Raw genomic sequence first — 20,478 nt, 5'->3', positions numbered from 1 at the left:
CTGGGGTCCTTTGCAGGTCCCCAGGGCTGACTGCAGAGGGATTCCCCGGTGTTTGATCGCATCACCAGCGTTCCGGTGATGTGATCAAAGAGGGGAATTCCCTTTGATCATGCCGCGGTCACAGACCGCGGTAATCAAAGGGTTAAACAGCTGGGGTACGAATGTTTGCCGACCCCAGCTGTGTTCAGGAGGCTGCTCGAAGATCAGGAGCTGCAAGTTACAGCTCCTGCTTAGAGGATGAGCGCTCACACGAGCGCTCACCAGCCTGATCTACAGCGACGCCAAAAGACGTCCCTGTAGACTAAGCACCTGCAACGCCTGACGTCAAAAGACAGTGGGCGGTCGGGAAGGAGTTAATGAAGCTGCCAGTTGAGGACCTGTGAGGCGTCTATTTCTCAAACTAGACTCTAATGTACTGGTCTTGTTGCTCAGTTGTGCAGCGGGGCCTCCCACTTCTCTTTCCACTCTGGTTAGAGCCTGTTTGTGCTGTTTTCTGAAGGGAGTAGTACACACCGTTGTAGGAAATCTTCCGTTTCTTGGCAATTTCTCGCATGGAATAGCCTTCATTTCTAAGAACAAGAATAGACTGTCGAGTTTCACATGAAAGCTCTTTTTCTAGCCATTTTGAGAGTTTAATCGAACCCACAAATGTAATGCTCCAGATTCTCAACTAGCTCAAGGAAGGTCAGTTTTATAGCTCCTCTAAACAGCAAAACTGTTTACAGCGGTGCTAACATAATCGCACAAGGGTTTTCAAGTGTTTTCTAATCATCCATTAGCCTTCTAACACAGTTAGCAAACACAATGTACCATTAGAACACTGGAGTGATGGTTGCTGGAAATGGGCCTCTATACACCTATGTAAATATTGCATTAAAAACCAGACGTTTGCAGCTAGAATAGTCATTTAGCACATCAACAATGTATAGAGTGTATTTCTGATTAATTTAATGTTATCTTCATTGAAAAAAAAAAACTGTGCTTTTCTTTAAAAAATAAGGACATTTCTAAGTGACCCTAAACTTTTGAACGGTAGTGTATATTGACTGATTCCACATTTATTTATAATATTTAATGTCTGCCTTTGAAGTGTAATAAAATCTAAATTACTTAAGGAAAGCCCTAAGTGAACACAAGAATGGAGTATGCTGTATGCTGCAGTTAACGGCTTCAATCTCCCTTACTAGAGATCGCAATGGTCCAGATTTGGGGCGACTTGTATACGGTCTGTTATACGGATCGGGCATCAGGTCGTTCCCTGTTCAGGTTGAAGCGTCCCCGTTGCGAGGACAATCACCTTTCTTTGGACCATAATAAACTCTGAGGGCGGATTAAAAACCCTTCAAAAAACGTATCTAAACTCCGTTCCACGAAAGTGAGACTCACAGGGTTAATTCCTTAGCAGAGCTGGCATAGCAAGACTGATGCTATTGCAATTGGGCATGCGTATGATGAACTCCACTAGTCAGTGCGTCTCACGACTGTTTTGCAAGAAATGGTAGGAACGGTCATGCGCGAGACGATAGGGTTAACGCATGCGCACTTGCTCTCGGAAGATGCTGAGAGATTAGAACAGCATGGAGGAAGTGAGGGGATCCGCCAGATGGTGAGCCTAATTCTATTGATTAAAAGTTTTCAATATCTTCAATTTTGTACACATGCACTTTATGTATTGGCACTTAACACCCTTTGAGGTTTTATATACTGTATAGGCTAAACGCCTTAATATTTGACGAAATATGATCATCATATCTTGTTCATTACACTGAAGATTTTTTTCACTTTTGTACTATGTACCTGAATTGATGAATTATACAGTTTTGTATTCAAATTGTTTTATTATGTACTTTGAGAAATCATGGATATGTGCACTGTTCACTGAGCTGTATTGCTTGAGAAAGGCCCCATGGAGTAGGGCTGAAACGTCAGTTGTATTCACACGATCATATTAATGGGTATTTTATACAGGCAGTATGCATTAATTATCTATATTGTTTCTTTAATATATATATATAGCCTAATAGCCCCACCTGTGTGCTTAGCCTTAAGCAGATTTCATTTATCTATTATTTATCGGCTGTGGAGTCAAATAGCCCCACTAACAGAATCCTCTAAGGTACGTGGTGCACCTTAAAGAGGCTCTGTCACCACATTATAAGTGGCCTATCTCCTATATAAGGAGATTGGCGCTATAATGTAGGTGACAGCAGTGCTTTTTATTTAGAAAAACGAACTATTTTAAACCACTTTATGAACGATATTTAGCTTTATTCTAATGTTTCTTAATGCCCAAGTGGGCGAGTTTTTACGTTAGACCAAGTGGGCGTTGTACAGAGGAGTGTATGACGCTGACCAATCAGCGTCATACACTTCTCTCCATTCATTTACACTGCACTAGCGATATAGTTATATCGCTATGTGAAGCCACATACACAAACATTACTGCAGTGTCCTGACAATAAATATACATCACTACCAGCCTGGACGTGATGTTTATTCAGAATCCTGACACTTCTGAATCTTTTCTGTGAGATTCCAGCAAGGCAAGCGTAATCTCGCGAGATTACGATGTAACCTGTCATTTCAAAACGAGATTACTGATTGGCCAGCGTCATACACTCCTCTGTACAACGCCCACTTGGTCTAAAATAAAACACGCTCACTTGGGCATTAAGAAACTCATTAGCATAAACCAAAATCGCTGATAAAGTGGTTTCAAATAGATAGTTTTTCTAAATAATAAGCATTACTGTCACCTACATTATAGCGCCGATCTCCTTATGTAGGAGATAGTGCACTTATAATGTGGTGACAGAGCCTCTTTAAGTTGGTTCCCTGTTTATGGCTGCAGCCCAATGTATGGCTATCTTTCCTGCCACATGATAACTAGAGAGGAGAGAGAGTAGACAGTGGAGCGGTCGTTGTACTAGTGTACAGAACTATCTGCATGGATTGTGGGGCTATGCAGAGAAGGTTGTACTTTATCTCGGACAATCTAGAGCGACATTTGTAGAATACAATGACATAGAATCACGCGGCATGAATATAAATCGTGAGCTGCCAAATTATTGCTTGTGTCACAGCAAAACGTATTTTGCACTTTCAAAGTGGAGGTATGTTGTGTTAATCTAATGATACAAAGCATATAATAGGATAAAGTGTGCACAGTCCTGACCTCAATCCATCAAACACCTATGAGATAAATGACAAAACCCTGACTATGAGCCAGGCCGCATCACAATACAAATGCTCTTGTGGCTGAATAGATGAGACTTTTCACAACAATGTTCCAAAATACACAAAACGGTCAAAATGGGGGCTGTTCTATTAGCAAAGGGGAGACTTGTTCTAGATTTAGCCCATTATATTTTAATGAGATATTCATTGAGCATGTATGGATGTAATGTTCGAATGTCAAACGTCTAAAAATGTCGCACACCTCGCATACACTACAATATAAAGGCGCAACTCTCTCTCTATCCAAGATCTAACACCATCAAAATTCTGGCACTTAAGATATACTGGATATCAGAAAATACCCAGTAATGAAAGACCCCTCTGTGTAAGGCTAGGACTCCACTGACTTTTGGGCGCCAGCGAGTCACCACAAAGATGCGTGGTCATATTGCGGTCTCTTTAGCTTAAGAAAGGGATCTGTGATACCTCGAAACGCGTTGCTTTTAATGAAACAAAAATAAAAACAATTGAATCTAATATCCTCTGAAGTCATACTTCCCCTGTGACTATAGAGCTCTCCATAAAATCGCATGGTTGGAATTTTTGCCGTTAAAGTCACCTGCAACTTTTTTCTATCATAGGTAAACATTGAAGTTGCGTTAGTGACAACATTTTACCGAAAGTCTTGGGCGACCAAAAGTCACTATGAAGCCTTAACCTTAAGGGGTATTCCAGTTACAACAAGTTACTCCCTAGCCGTAGGGTAAGGGGTAACTTGCTGATCGTTGGGTGTCAGACAGTTCGGACACCCACCGTTTACAAGAACGGGGAGCCCGAAGCAGCCCGAACCCCAAGTTTGAACAGACCGGCAGGTCGCTCATGTGCACTGCCACTCCATTCATTCTCTATGGGAGTGCCGGAGATAGCAGAGTGCAGTGTTTCGGCTTTTTCCAGCACTGCCATAGAGAATGAATGGAGCGGGAGTGCGCATGAGCGACCTGCCGCTCGGTTCAAACTTGGGGTTCGGGCAACTTCGGGCTCCCCATTCTCGTAAACTGTGGGGGTCCGAGCGGCCGGACACCCACCAATCACCAAGTTACCCTTTACCTTACGGATAGGCGGTAACTTGTAACCGGAATATCCCTTTAAATCAACTTGAAATGTTCAACAAATTTTTGTAAGAAAAAAGATGGAGAAACCTTTTTAGAGTGTGACCAGGCCAATCCTGCATGTAGTTCTCCACCATAGATTTCATACAAATGTTCCCACACACTTTAAAAACAATACTTGGGTTAATTTTTTTTCCTTTTGTGCATGCTTAAAAGGCTATTACCAACTTATAAAAAGTGATATGCCATAACTTCTAAAGTGATTGTATATCGACCTCTGTGCCCCCCAATGATCCTGAGAATGGTGGGCTGGTGCGTTCCCTTCGCAGTGGTGCCCCAGAGAATAAGGTCAGCTTTAGTTTCACTGCACAGCGGGGTGTAGGAAAAACATAGAAGGGGATGCAGTGCTAAATCAGTGCTGCGACCCCTTTATTTTCATGAGCGATCATATAAAGTGATGGCTAGAATAAGATTGGAATAACCCTTTAAAAACGCATCCCTTGCATAGCCCAACAGAATCTGTTGGTGACATATTAAAGGAACAGGAAAAAAAAACAACCTTTATAGACCTTTCAAATTAGAATATGTCAGACAGCTGTGAAGTGCAGACCAAGCTGAATATCATTTCCTATGGGAATGACGTCTACAAATACATTAAAATTAAGTGCTCAACTTCGGAAAGCTAGTCTTTTATATGTATTTATTGGACCAGATGTGGTTTTTTTTATTTTTATTTTTTAAACATAAAATAGCTCCGATATTTGAACCATAAAATACTTCTCTCTAGTCCAAATTCATTGCTGCCTGTCTCCAGTTTACATTCTCCTAGGTTCTAAACAAGAACTTGAACAGTTAAGGAATGCAAACTTCCCCAATACCAAGAACGTACAGTACCTAGGAGGAAAGGGTTTCATTCTAGTGCTAGTCACTCTTCAGCATCCAAACCCTGCTTTTGGAAGATCAGGTTTTCAGATTTCAAGATAGAAAACTACACTTCATACAGTTTTCTATAATTTGAGTCTGTATTTCCACGTAAGGCCCTGTTCAGTTACTTGATGCGCTTTTTGCCTGCAAAAAGCGGCCAAAATTGCTTCCCATCGATTACAATCGTGGAGGCGTTTTTTTTCCCCTAAAAGAAGCTACATGCCCTACACATTGAGGCGTTTTCCACCTCAAAAACCCCATTGAAATCATTGGGAGTCAGAAAAAAAGGCTGAACGGCAGCGTTTTTTGGTTTGTCTATTGGCAAAACACGTTCGCGTTTATTTCCCTTGCCTGTTGAGGACAAAAAAAAAAACAAAAAACGCCAAAAAACGCCTGTGTTGCAAAACCACTTCAAATAAACCAGAGCTGATTTTTACACGCAGAGTTTTATGCGTGTAAACAGGGCCTTAATGTTTCCAGGACTCCAAGAAAGCCTGTGAGTGCTGCTGCCCCACGCAGAGTTTGTATACAGAGAGAGCAATCACTCTGGGTTGGTGGGAGTCATCATTCTTACATTCGCTTCAGCTTCCGGTATCTTGTTGTGGTTTGTGAGCATGAAGCAATGTATGAGAGTAGAAAACCATGGCTGCTTCCTTCCAGAAACAACGCCACTTGGGTTGTGTGGTATTGCAGCTCAGTCTCTTTCAAGTGAATGGGGCTGAGCTGCAATACCACACACAGCCTATGGACAAGTGTGGCTCCGATTCCGGAAAAAAGCAGCCATGTTGTTCTCTCACACATCCCCTGTAACATGTACAAAATAATCATGATATGTCTCCCCTGGTTGAGGTAAGAGACTATTTACAGCGGACATGCAGAGACAAAATCGAGGGAGGGCAGAGAAAGTGAATAAACAAATGAAAAACAGAAGGGGGGTGAAGAAACAGATTTGGCATTTCAAAGGAATTAGAATGAGGGAAGAGGCAGACTATGGAAAACATGAGTCTATGATGTGAAATGAAAAACAGGAGTTTCTAGAGAAGTTGTGTAAACTCAGGACAGGCAGCACATATCCAAGTTGTGCCTTTACTATACACTAATCCCCACGTGAAAGCATTCAGAAGATCCCCATTCAGCTGTACATGCACCCAACCCATCTGTTTACATAGGAGAGGTCACATGCTGAATGCTTATCCGAGCGGACAATTTCTAAACTCCAGGAACAAATAAGCTCGGTTCATGAATACAACAACTGGATACTACTCTGCCCATTTGTTGGCTGATGCAGGTCTTCTCTGTGGAAAATGCTGACAATCTACGGTGTATTAATGCTGGAACACCGTGTTGCCTGTATATTCTCAGGACAAAAGAGAACGGCCTATGTTGAATTTTTTCACCTAATCCTATTTTGTTCTTTCCAGACATAAATCAAGCCAGTGGTGTTCTCCTTAAAAGGGGTTGCCCCGTAAAAGGCAGTCCCTTGCGGGAGGCCTGCAGTCAGTGTGATCAAGAGATGAAGCTGTCAGCTATTGAATGTGTAGAGAGAAAATATACAGGTGCTATGGGTCTATTTAATTCTATGGGAGGTTTGAAACAGCCAAACACCTCTGGCGCCACTTCTCTCACTACAGTACAAATGGCTGCACAGGTTAAAATACAACGTGTTCGCTCAATGTTTCAGACTGTCAAGCTGTGCCCATACACAATAGATTTTGCACAGATTTAAAAAAAATAAAAAATAATAATTACTATGGCTATCGGCTATGGCTTTTGACATAAGCATCTTCAGCTCAGATAAACATTAAAACGTAATTAGGGAAAACTGCGCTGAGGGGTGTCTGGTAGTCACTGAACTCTCCTTCCTCCTCAGACAAGCATGTTTAGCTAGGGCTATTTAATATGTATGGTTGCCTTAAGAACTTGGAAGCTCCTGCTAAAAAACAGGCTGTGTGGAGAATCCAGAGCTTTAACTTTAGAAATGGTTGCGCCCCTTATTCAAACTATGCCATCATTGTAAAGGTGGCGTGATATTTGCCACTATACTTGCAAGTGCACAAAGCACGGTTGCTGCTGTGTGCAAGTGTAGTGGCAAATATCACGCCACCTCCACAATGGTGGCATAATTTGCATAAAGGGCACAAAAAACGGCTGGCGCTCAAAGCTATGTACACCAGCCACGGTTCTTAAGAGTTTGTGCTCCCACTGAGGCACAGAGGGCGACGCTACATGGTTATTGCAAAATGTATCGCAGTGACAGCCAAGTCACAGTTAGGCCCTCTTCACACAGAGTTTTTTTGCAGACAGAAAAAACAATCTGCCTCACTTATGTTTCCGCGTTGTTTTTAGTCTGACCATTAAAGCCAATGCAAGGACCGCGGGCAAAAACGCCATAAAAAATGCTCAGAAACTAGAGCCACGGCAAGAAAGGACAGGCTGCTATTTTTTTCCCACACGAATGGCCAAAAGCCACCCAGGGGAAAAAAAAACAAAAAAAAAAACACCTGTCTCCCATTGAAATCAATGGGGGGGGCGATTGCAGACATTTTTTTTTTGTGCCGATTGTCGCGGTTTCCACGTCCAAAAAAATCTGTGTGAACTGACCCTTAAGGTGACAGCTCTGACAGACTTCCATGCAAGATTTTCTTGAAAATCAGCTTTTATGAGAATTTCAATCTTTTTAAATGTATTGTTAGTACCTTTTCCTTAGGTCAGTATTATCTAGAAAAACTATTTCGGAAGCCTGTAAAGAACTTACAAAATAAACATCTGTCACGGGCACCTCATCATCTTCCTCAGATCGATGACTGCTTGTTTCTTCAACTGGACATGTCTTCCCAGTACAGCCTGAGGCCTCACTGCAGAGTGAAATAGCTGCATTAATTTCAATCACATCGAAAAAAAAAAATAATTATATATCATTTTAGGTTATTTAATGTGCAATGTTAAATACGTGTGTGTCAAAAAACACAAAACTATAGTGGGTAGAATTCCTTTATTGGCTAACCATAAAAGTTCTATATGCAAGCTTTTAGGGCACAGAGGCTCCTTCTTCAGGCAGTTTACAAATGAATGACTTAGAAAAAAGCACAACATTTAAGACGTTACACAAAAACAATTGGTACACGAGGTGATACATCATTAAGATAAGCCGGGGCAATAAAACTGAGGTTATAGGGGTGATGACTTAGGAGACAAGGGATCTGGAGTCCGTCTGATGGGGGACGTGACGTGTGTCCATGTAGTGGCTCATAAATCCTGGAATTTTATCATCAGCTTGAATTCCCAAATTTTTCTCGGTCCTTCTTAAAATGACCCTTCAGAATTAGGGCCTTTAAATCTGCCAAACTGTGATCAGGTCCAGAGAAGTGTTTTCCCACGGGTGTATCCACCTCCTGTTTTATTGTATGTCTGTGAAGATTCATCCTGGTTTGCGGTTTTAGTTTGGTGTCTCCAATTTAGATTCCTTTACTGATGTATCATGTACACTACATTGGAGGATGTACATGAGAACGTGCCAGTGATTTTATAGTCCTGCTGCGTGTTTGGTATGTGGATGGTGTTTGATGATAAGATGTTGGTACAGGTACATTTTCTACTGTTGCAAGGAAAAGTGCCAGTGTCTGATGGTGGTGAGAGGCACTTCTGACCAGGAGATTCCTTAGGTTTCGTGGCTGTTTGTATACAAGGAGAGGTAAAGCCAGGAATATTTACTTAATTTTATGGTCTTTGTTAAATACAGGTTGGAGATCAGCAGCAAATTTTCCTCAAGATGTTCATTTGTGGGTTGTATATGACCACTAGGGGCAACCTGCTGTTGTCTACCTTTTTGTACTCCAGAGTATTGCTCCTTGGAATTTTTGTTGATCTGTAGATCTGATCATCTATAATCCTTGAATGGTATCCCTGTTTTAAGAATGTATTCCTCAGTGATAGAAGGTGGTGTTCTCTTTATTGGATTTTTTTACAACACGAAGAGAACCATCCAAAATGAGATTAATTCCCTAAATGATGCAATACAAGGACCTGGATCAAGTCTAACCAATTCTGCAATCCGTTCCAACATCAACTAATCTGCAAACAAAAGAAACTCAGACTAAGGCCCCATTGCACACGACCGTAATAATTGGTATCGCCGCATCTGTAAAAGTCTGAACTATTACAATGTATCATTATTTAACCCGCATGGTGTACGATGTATGGCACAATAAATTGTGCTTCAAAAAATTACAACTCGTCCAACTCGACAAAAATCAAGCCCTCATAGGACTATAATCGACAGAAAGATGAAAAAGTTATGGCTTTTGGAAGGTGGGTAGGAAAAAACGAAAATGAAAATCTGAAAAAATGGCTGCGGCGGGAATGGGTTAAAGATCCTAATACTGAAGGGTCATTTTAAGGAGGACAGAGAAAGAAAAATTTGGGAATTCAAGCGGATGATAAAATTCCAGTCATTGACACAAGGCCTCAATCTAACACCTGGATTTATGAGCCACTACATGGACACACGTCACGTCCCCCATCAGACGGACTCCAGATGCCTTATCTCCGAAGTCATCACCCCTATAACCTCAGTTTTATTGCCCCGGCTTATCTTAATGATGTATCACCTCATGTACCAATTGTCTTTGTGTAACGTCTTAAAGAGACTCTGTCACCATAGTATAAGTGCCCTATCTTCTACATAAGGAGATCGGCGCTATAATGTAGGTGACAGCAGTGTTTTTTATTGAATAAAACGATCGGTTTTCACCACTTTATTAGCGATTTTAGATTTATGCTAATGAGTTGCTTAATGCCCAAGTGGGCGTGTTTTTACTTTAGACCAAGTGGGCGTTGTACAGAGGAGTGTATGACGCGGACCAATCAGCGTCATGCACTCCTCTCCATTCATTTAGGCAGCGCATAGGGATCCTTTTAGATCGCTATGTGCTGTCTTATACTAACACATTAACGATACTGAAGTGTTTAGACAGTGAATAGACATTCCGCGGGATGTCTATTCACAATCTGTGCGCTTCGTTACTGTTTTTGTGGTATCGCGGATGTCGCTCGGCCGAAGACGGCGTACACCATAGTGAATGGAACGGCTCCCGTTCGCACTCTCTATGGGGATGTGTGTGCCGTATTCCATGTCTGTGTGTGTCGTTAATCGACATATACAGAAATGAAAAAAAAATAAAAAATGGCAGCCCCCATAGAGAAGTTAGAAAATAAAAAAAAGTAAAACACAAAACTAAAAAATGTTTTAATAAAACACTAAAAGCAAATTGATATAAAAATAAATACATTTTGCGACACCCTTTAAATAAAAAGCACTGCTGTCACCTACATTATAGCGCCGATCTCCTTATGTAGGAGATAGGCCACTTATAATGTGGTGACAGAATAAAGCACAACATTTAAAGAGGCTCTAAGTCATTCATTTGTAAAATTGCCTGAAGAAGCCTTTGTGCTCTGAAAGCTTGCATACAGAACTTTTATGGTTAGCCAATAAAGGAATTCTACCTATTATACTTTTGTCTTTTTTGACACAGAAGTATTTAACATTGCATATTGTTTCTGGCTAACACGGTACTACACTAGATTAGTTAATGAAAACACGTCACTAGGTCATAAGTTGATCTGGGTCACTGACCTGAATAACGCTGACTCCCTGATTCCAGTGCGGTTTTTCTCTTTTCCCCTGGACACCCGTCGGCTTAGCAATATGGCCCACTGTTGCGTTGGCTCCTTATATGCCAATTTGCTGTAGTTAGCCAACACGGCGCGAACTACCTGCAAGCTGCCTCGCATGGATTGGTCAGAATCAGTAGAAGGGTAGCTAGATCCATCCTATTGGCTAACAACAGCTAATTAGCATATAGGGAGCCAACACAATAGTGGGCCATATCTCTAAGACGGGGTTGGGGCATCCAAGGAACAAAAGAAAAACGGAGCTGGAGGCAGGGAGACTATTCAGGTCAGTTAACCAGTTAAATTTATATGACATAGTGATCGGTCCTCTAATAGATTTTCATGTGAGGGATTTTCTCACTATGTATACTGGCCCATTTTTATAAGAGGACCACTACTTTAGAACAAATTGTTTTTTACTGCAATTTTAGGTGCAAAGTCCTTCATTTTGGTACATTTCTTACCCATGCATTTCTTCCTCTGGTAGAATCACTGTTTCAGATTGTCTGGTCTCCACCTCAACTGAAACCTGCTGAACGTCGTCTTCTGCTCGGGTCTCATCATAGGTCCTAAACAGAAACAATACAATACCAGTATAACACCCCACAGCTCTGCAACACTTCTACTTTAGGTGAAGTAGTTGAGAGTACCAGTGTCTGCCTAAGTACGCTAGTATTTAGAGTGGAAGTCATATTTTTGTACTTTGAAGTATGAAGCCATTCTTTTTCCTGTACTACAGTGAGAAAGGCCATTCCGGCCGTGCAATCATTTCTAGGTAAAATGTGCCGTGTACCACCATTTTTATTAAGGGCAAAATGCCAGTATACATCTATATGGATTACGTCATGTCGGGACAGTATCTGAATCGGGGATAGTGTGCTCAGCCATGTACATGTTAAGATCCATATTAGATCCCAGAGGTCAAAGGCTGCATTAAAAGCATTGCGTCCCTATAGACAAAAAATTCCCCCACAAATAAACCTGTGGGGAGACTGAAGTCTCAATCCTCACTCAGTCTCCCCGCAGGTTTATTACAGTATACTGTCCCGACATGACGTAATCCATATAGATTAATGTATACTGGTATTTTGCCCTTAAAAAAATGGTGGTACACGGCACATTTTACCTAGAAATGATTGCACGGCCGGAATGGCCTTTCTCAGCTGCTGTGTTGAATCTCGACACCATGTTGTTGTACTTTGTCATGGCAATCCTGAAACACGACGATGGCCTTACCCAATAGACCGCTAGAATGTGGGCATGTGCTGTCCGGCGTGTGAAACGCCCACATTCTAGTAATTAGCACATGAGTCATTCAGCTCAGTGTGGTGAGTGTCAGCTGTTTATAGGTTTTATTATTTAATCACTAATGACACCTAGTCTACAGAACATATGTGTTTACATGGATATGGTAGATGGTACAAATTTGTAATCTCTATTATTATATGTCCAGATGAGACTCTTAACCCCTTAGTGACCAGCCCATTTTAGGCACTAATGACCAAGCTATTTTAGTCGTTTTTCTATAGTCGCATTCAAAGAGCTATAACTTTTTTTTTATTTTTTCGTCTACATAGCTGTATGAGGACTTGTTTTTTGCGGGATTAGTTGTACTTTTTAATAGCACCATTTTAGGGTACATATAATTTTTTTATTAACTTTTTGGGGGGGGGGGAATTATAAAAAAAAACCTGAAATTCCACCATTGTTCTACGCGTTTTTAAATTGACGCCGTTCACTGTGCGGCGTAGATAACATGTTACCTTTATTCTATGGGTCGGTACGATTACGGCGATACCACATATGTAGAGGTTTTTTATGTTTTACGACTTTTGCACAATAAAAACACTTTTGAACTAAAATTATTTGTTTTTGCATCGTCGCGTTCCAGGAGCCGTAACTTTTTTATTTTTCCATCAATGTAGTGATTTTTTGGGCTTGTTTTCTGCGGGACGAGACGTAGTTTTGATTGGTACTGTTTTGGGGTGCATGGGACTTATTGATTCATTTTTATTATGACTTTTTGGGGGGCAATGGAAAAAAAATTGCAATTTCGCCATTGTTTTTTGCGTTTTTTCACGGTGTTCACCTTGCGGTTTAAATTACATATTAACTTTATTAATGGAGTCATTACGGTCGCGGCGATACCACATGTGTACTTTTATTTATTTTTTACACTTTTACTAAATAAAACCACTTTTTATGGAAAAAAATGGATTTATGTTTTTACTGTAATTTTTATTATTAATCTTTATTTCACATCTATTACTTATTTCATTAGTCCCACTAGGGGACTTTACTGTGCGATATTCCGATCGCTGCTATAATGCTTTGGTATACTTCGTATACCAGAGCATTATTGCCTGTCAGTGTAAATCTGACAGGCAATCTGTTAGGACGTGCCTCCGGCGCGTCCTAATAGGCATATGTCCAGGGCAGACCTGGGGGCTTTTATCAAGCCCCCGGCTGCCATGACAACCCATCGGAGACCCGCGATTGCATTTGCGGGCCGCCGATGGGTGACAGAGGGAGCGCACTCCCTCTGTAAACAAGTTAAATGCCGCGGTCGCTATTGACGGCGGCATTTAACAGGTTAAACGGCCGCGATCAAAGTAAACTTCGATCGCGGGCGTTGGAGCAGGAGCTCAGCTGTCATCAAACAGCTGAGCCCCGGCTCCAGCCTGCACGGGAGACCCGTGCAGGCCTTAGACAAGGCTAACGTGAAAAGGAGTCAGCCTAGCCTAAGGCCCCTTAGTGGCGAACGTGAAAAGGCGTATTGGTGGTCACTAAGGGGTTAAATCACATGTTTTTTTGTACATGGTCACATTGTGCGATTTTTATAGGTTTTGTATAAATTGCTATTAATCACAACCCTTGTTTTTTGAACTGTGTTCTCTGTATTTATACTCGTGTGATACTATCACGGTTTGCTTGAAAATGCTTCCATTGAGGATGTGAAACGTTGCATTTGTTGGGTGAACTTTTTTCGTGAGTGCTGCTTCCATGCTCGTGTCTTTTTGTTATACATCATATGGGGAGAAGTCATTCCCATCATTTGAAGCTTAGCACCGACCATTTATTTGGTAATTTGCACTTGTGCTGCTCCTACCTGCCTTACTAGTGTGTGTGTATATATATATATCACGTAGTGATCCATTCTGTATTACAAGTGAAATTAGACGTCACATCCCAAGCCTAGGGCGGCATCCAGTGTCAACACATACCATCAGAAGGTGTTTGCACGATATTGGGCTACGAGCCAGACTAGTGTGCTACTCGACTCAAAACACAGGCCCCCTCCCTCTGTTGACAGAGGGAGGGAGCCACTTCCCTCGATTAACCACTTAGATGCCTCAGTCGCAATTGACCATGGCATCTTGGGGGTTAGCGTCAACCTTGGCCATTGTAGCGGGATGTCGGCTGTAGATTACAGTCAGCTCCCAATGGTGTGGGCATGACTCCTGTCCCATCCCATAAACACAACTGTATGTCCATATGTGGGAATGTACCGCAAAAATAGACGGTTAGTTTTTTCAATATCCACCTTTGCCACTTTCTCAGCATATGTCATGTCTTGACATTTTAGTAAGATTTTGAACTTCAACTGTCAGAACTGTGAATGTCATGAGGCAAAACTCAAAAGGTGGACTTGTTGTTTACAAATCTCCACCTTAACTTTTTTTTTTATATATAAAAATCTGATAAAGGCACACTATCGTAGGTTTTATCCGCAATTACGGACCCATTCATTTCTATGGCCGACTGACACTTTCCCGTATATCAACAGGAAAGTGTCCGAACCGTAGAAAGTTTCCGTAAAAAATAGGACGTCCTTTTTTTTTTATTTTACGGACCGTGCTCCCATACTTTATAACGGGAGCACGGGTGACTTGTGTGTGGTAGATGAGTGCTCGGGTCCCTATTACTCATTGTTTTGGTTTCTATTACAACTTTGTGATTGTATCTACATCAAGGAAGTCTCTATGTTCATCTATGTCATTGTATATATCTATATGCATAGGTTTATTATCTGTAAGCTTCTTATACCACCGACACCAAGTTTATACAGCTTGATTTTCTATTTTTCCTTTTCAAATAATATACCCTGATGGGTATCGCCCATTGGCTTCCTGCGTGAAGTCTCACTATACTATTGGCACGTGTAAAACGCATATTGTATATCCAACTTTTGTTGTAATTCAATAAATGGATTTGAAACATAATGGGAGCACGGCCCGCAAATGCGAGTGACTGTCCGCGGCCGGCTGTGCCCGTAACCACAGACCGTGATTACGGGCACAGTCATGTGCATGGGGCCTTAAACCACAGACTGAGCTGGAGAGAGACCCATCTGACTGCTCGCAAGCTGCATTTCCTCCTCACTGCTGACAGCATCCAGCTTTGAGGTATCAAGTCCGGTTGCGAATGATATGCTACCTAACAACCACTGTTTCCAGAGGCTTTCAGGCAGCAAACCTGCCTATCTCAGAATACACAGGTTTTCCGTTAAAGGAACAATTGCGGGTAGAGAAGAGGGAAATCATTTTTGCGATTATAAAATTAAAGATTAAAAAGACTGTGTATTGTAAAGACCAGTTTACACTGGCTATTATCATTGTGATTCTTATGTCAAGCATAACTATAATTACCTATCGTCCATACACAAAAAGATTAAAAAATAAAACTAACATTTATCTTAAGTAATCGGCGGCAGCATCTGTAAACTAAAATTCTGCTCGTATTGTCATTTACAATACCTTTGCCTGCCTAGGCCACCGCTCCACGATGATCGTTCTGATAACGTTCATCAGACACTCAAAAAGATTTTTCAAACCACCGATCATTCCGCAGTAGTTTGAAAAACTGTTCCATGTAAAAGGGGTCTGGTCCAAAGATCCGAAATGACTCCCTGGTCACCTCCCTATGCCCACCCACATTCTTACGCATAAAACGGACAGCACCAACCTGACATCATATCCTGATGAGTGAGTACGTCTTCTGTGGAAAAAGAGGCAAACACACAGGTTACACTACAGGTGTACACTTTTTAAATTACATGGCTAATAAAATAATTTTACAAAAACAAAATAGTTAGTATAGCCTTTTGACACATGCTACAGGCATTACACTATGAAGTTGAAGACCAAGAAGTGAAAAAATTGCCTGAAGTAGGATGCCCATCACACTGTCCAGATAAAAGGAGGTTGACAAATAGGAATTTTTATCATCCCAGAGAAAACCTCTATTCTGCTCACAGTTACACTTATGTGTTATTGCTTTGAAAAGATTATTGCATAAAAATGTACTTACAAAAGTATTGGGAGATAACAAGAAGAACTAACCATATTCTGTAGAAATCGATGGTAATTATATTTGAGAATTAATATCGGTCATGGAAAGCAATGTCTGAGAAAAAATGGCTTTAGCCCGACTTACCGATAACGGGGGTGTTCTGAGGTTTCAGACGGAGAGCGTTCTGGAATGGACAGAGAAGTAGAAGACAAAGTGGTAGCAATTGAAGCAGTAGTGGCCTCCTCAAAAGATGGAGGTGTGCAGGGCAGTAAATCTGCACGACCTATGGAAATGAGAAAATAAAGAATTAGTACATTACACTAAATAAAAGTGAAAACCAACAAACGTCTTATTACACAAGAATAGTTTAGACCATCCGCACCTATTATTTTCACAACGGAGATGATCCAAATTCAGAACTCACTAAACAATTAGTCATTTATCTGTTGTCAGAGGATGAGATAGGGAGATATATATATATATATATATATCTCCCTATCTCCCTATCTCAGAGACTGGAACTTAAAATAACCAATCCAATAAGAACATTGGGCGAGACTTCAAAGCTAGTTTTCCTGAATATACGAGCGTATTGTGGTTCAGTGTATAGACCGGTACATTGTATATGGGCACTCAATGGTGGCATTATTGGTTATTGTCTTTCATGCATTATTTGTTATTGTATTGTCAGGGATCATTACCATGTATATTTTTGAAAAATATTAATATATATATATATATTCAGTATATTACACAAAGAGATTGGATTCATGGAGCACAAAGAGCCTGCATAACACGCCTATGGAGGACACCGCCCCCTGGAATGCAAGAGGAGTGTGCAGAAGAATGTACAGTAGAACGTACAGCTGAGGAGCCAAGGGGGGCTTAAGCAAGTCCCACATCTCTAGGGAGGGGGCATGTGTCTTTTTCTGTGTTTCTTTGTTCTGAATAAAGTTCAGTTCGCTTCCTGTCTGATCTGAGAAAAGCTGTGTACCAACATCTCTGGCTGGTTTACTTCTTTCCAGGCATGCCTTCAGTTTTCAATTTACAGAGGTGGTTATTCGGTGTGGAATAACAGGGAGAAGGAAGCTACCCTGAAATACGGACCTGACAGTATGGCAGAATTACTTGAGAACTATGGGCAGAATTATTTGGGCACCTTGTGGCTGTACAATGAGCATTGTATAGTATAATCTGGGCACTATAGAAGGTATTACATGAGCACTATGGTCTGCATACTGTATGGCACGGTTATTCGGTGTAAATATATGGCAGAATTATTTGGATTTCTACTGCACAATTATTTTGGCACTGTATATTCATGTTAGGTTTGTTGTCATACACAACAGGTGATGTGTGCAATGAAGGAAGCACCTCTTATAGTAGGCTATGTTCACAGGATGCATTTTCACTGTCTGAGCCTCTGATTTCTGCCATGGTTTTGCAGGAAAAACAGCCGCATTTCTCCACGCAGATTAGTGCCATTGAATACGGATAACTTGCGTGTGGCTTCCCAATGCGGTTTTCGCAACGTTATACACAGCGGAAAATGACATGTCCCTTTTTTCCCCCCAGCGCCTGTTGAGAGCGATGGGAGTCTTTTTAACAGCAGAATAAACTCAGATTTCAGTGCGGAAAATGTGTCGAAATCCGTGTGAATTTTTCACCGTGTGAACAAGACCGTATATACTGTCCTCTAGCTCTGCAAACAGTACTTTTTGCACCCTCTATGTTAAAATGGCACGCAGGCAAAAAGCTTAAGAACAGTTTCCTGCACTGGGCCCTGGATGGGCATGACAAATGCCAGCCTGGAGCAGATTGTGCTCACATACTAAAGGAGTGGTTTGCAAGAGGAGGCCCACAAATAACCAGGAAAAAATTAAGTGAAATTTTAAAGGTGGGGTGGGCGCTTGAACTATGGGTTTTTCTCATTGTCGTTTTAAGGCTGGGATTTCACGTTGCGGCAAACCGCTTTATTTGGCAAAAATGCACAGTTTTGACGAGATTAGTTAAACAAAAACGCACTTTGAACGCGTGAACCCAGTCGTACGTCACATCTTACATGACAGCACTTTTTTTTTCTCCAGGTGGTATGGGATTTCAAATGGCACATTTGGTATCTTGCATAAATTTTTCCATAAATAGAGGCCTTAAAGCAGACCTTTAGTGATCTTTATGAAACATACAGTACATGTGCTCCAGGGGGAGAAGTCAAATCGCTAAAAGTGAAAAATAAAAATCTACGTTTTTATGCAAACCCTGATCTGCTGCTTTGCTTTATTTTTGGCTGCATACTCTATTCTTTTATTTTGATGGTGTGGTTTAAAGTCCACCACCTAAACTGAGATTTTGTAATCCTCCGTAGTTTATATATTAAAGAAAAAAAGGATGGATAGGATAGGAGTATGTATATAAAATATAACTTTTACTAGATTTTCATTTTAAAAAGAATTAGAAAAATATATACACATGGTGTTATTGTATTTCTTGTAGCGTACACCCAGAAACATTTTTAATTTAGAAAGATTAGACAGCGAGATATCAGCCTCAGTAAAAGGTTATCAATTAAAAAAAGTTTCTGGATGTATGCTACAAGAATCACAACAACAGTGTATGAATATATGGCATATGAAATCACCACGTGTATATGTTTATTTTTCTAATTCTTTTTAAAATGAAAATATAGTAAAAGTTATAGGTTATATACATACTCCGGATCTATCCTTTTAATTTAGGTGGAGTAACTCTATAGCTCACGTCCTCCATGCTTAGGTCAAGCGGAAATAAATGTACAGGTTGTTAAACTGCTGGGAGTTCCAGGGGTAGGATTTATCTAGTGTCTAGATTCTACGGACGGACGGACGGACGCACGCACGCACGCACACACCTTCAAGACGAGGTCAACGTGACCAGCCACAGAACTGACATGGCAGCAAATGAGAGAATGTAAAGCCCCACATACTGTCCATGAAGAACCAGTATTAAGAATGGAATGACTGAGACCTAATCACGAAGGTTTCACCAGGAGAAGACCTAGTCGACTACGCTATGGATTCTGTCAAAACGCCGGAATTCTTGCAACAACCTATGGTTTCCGTTTGTGTCCGTCAGGGCTCCGTTCAGACAGAAAGCTCAGACAGAACGTCGGAACGGAGCCCTAGCGCAGATGTGAACGAAGCCTTACTGATACAATGGCAGGTACAAACACCAGTTCCCAGCAGGATGCAGACAAGCCACAATGCTACATGGAGGGAGATTGCACAGGGGCAAAATACTGAGGAACATCCACTCCTACACCTGTCACTTATGAGCGGGGGCAGCTGCTAAGTAATATAATCCCCAACAAATATGGCTTCTATAAAAAGGTGCCAGTCACACAGTTACCTTATTGAACAGCATGCAGTCAACCTGCCCAGCCTTTAAGTACGCCACACAAAGCACCAACACCCATTCTGCCCCAACATAACCAGACCAAAACGGATCTTGCAAAATGAATAAACTTGAGTCATTCGTTAACATTTTGGCCACAAGCACGCTAACCACTTTACCATCATCCTCTAATGTAGGGTAGCTACGTGCTCCACGCAAGTCAAATCTCCCTTCCTGTTCCGTAGGAATTTGTCCTGCCGAAAATGCTGCAGTTGGTCCCAAAGGTCGAGATGCCAGTAGAGCGCTTCGTCCCTTTTTAGAAGGAGAGGACTTCAGTGCTACAATAATAAAACAAAAATCTATAATGTAGTAGTATGGTAATAAAGATTTCAGAGCATGGAAAAACTAAAATTAATAAAAAAAATAAAATAAAATAGAAGCTTATAAAACGGATCAGTCATCAGACTATAATGCCCTATGTAAGGGCAGCATAGTATGGGGACAGGACCACTCTCCTGTAAGCCAAACCGGAACAGAAAAATATTGTATCGTTTGACTAATAGGAGCATCCAAAAAATACATCAGACTCAAAGTTAAAAGTCTGGTGTTTTCATGAGGGGAGCACCCCCCCCCCCACCCCTCTCATCGGTGATCGACAGCAGCCGTTCAATCACGGAGAATGATACGGAGTCCCTAATGAGGTCTTTATTAGTGAGCTGGCAACCAAGGCTACTTACAGGATGTTTTTCTAAACACTGTGTTGGTCATGAACTTAAAGAATCGCTCGGCATAAAAACTGGGCCGGTGTACAGACACTGTGTCCTAAAAAAAGAAGAAGAAAAGGCATCTTTAAGCATATCAAATCAGATCCCAACATAAATCATGTACCAGAAATCTTTATCTCCACTTGACACATTGCTCACTATACAGTGCC

The 20,478-nt window shown here is 41.2% G+C and overlaps 1 protein-coding gene across 2 annotated transcripts in view; it reads right to left on the bottom strand.

Moving 5' to 3' along the window:
* Positions 1–20,478, bottom strand: part of LOC142671132 (phosphatidylinositol 4-phosphate 5-kinase type-1 gamma-like) — an 84,331-nt gene that overhangs the window by 27,142 nt on the left and 36,711 nt on the right. For both annotated transcript variants that reach the window (XM_075847149.1, XM_075847150.1), the window contains exons 11-16: positions 20,282–20,366; positions 19,724–19,882; positions 16,320–16,458; positions 15,849–15,881; positions 11,348–11,452; positions 7,966–8,065 (exon numbers count right to left, since the gene is read on the bottom strand). In XM_075847149.1, coding sequence (XP_075703264.1) covers positions 7,966–8,065; positions 11,348–11,452; positions 15,849–15,881; positions 16,320–16,458; positions 19,724–19,882; positions 20,282–20,366 — 621 coding nt within the window. The remainder of the gene's footprint in view (positions 1–7,965; positions 8,066–11,347; positions 11,453–15,848; positions 15,882–16,319; positions 16,459–19,723; positions 19,883–20,281; positions 20,367–20,478) is intronic.

The sequence above is a fragment of the Rhinoderma darwinii genome (genome assembly GCF_050947455.1).
Source record: "Rhinoderma darwinii isolate aRhiDar2 chromosome 1 unlocalized genomic scaffold, aRhiDar2.hap1 SUPER_1_unloc_26, whole genome shotgun sequence".
Lineage (NCBI taxonomy): Eukaryota > Metazoa > Chordata > Amphibia > Anura > Rhinodermatidae > Rhinoderma > Rhinoderma darwinii.
This window is presented reverse-complemented; position numbering and strand designations above follow the sequence as displayed.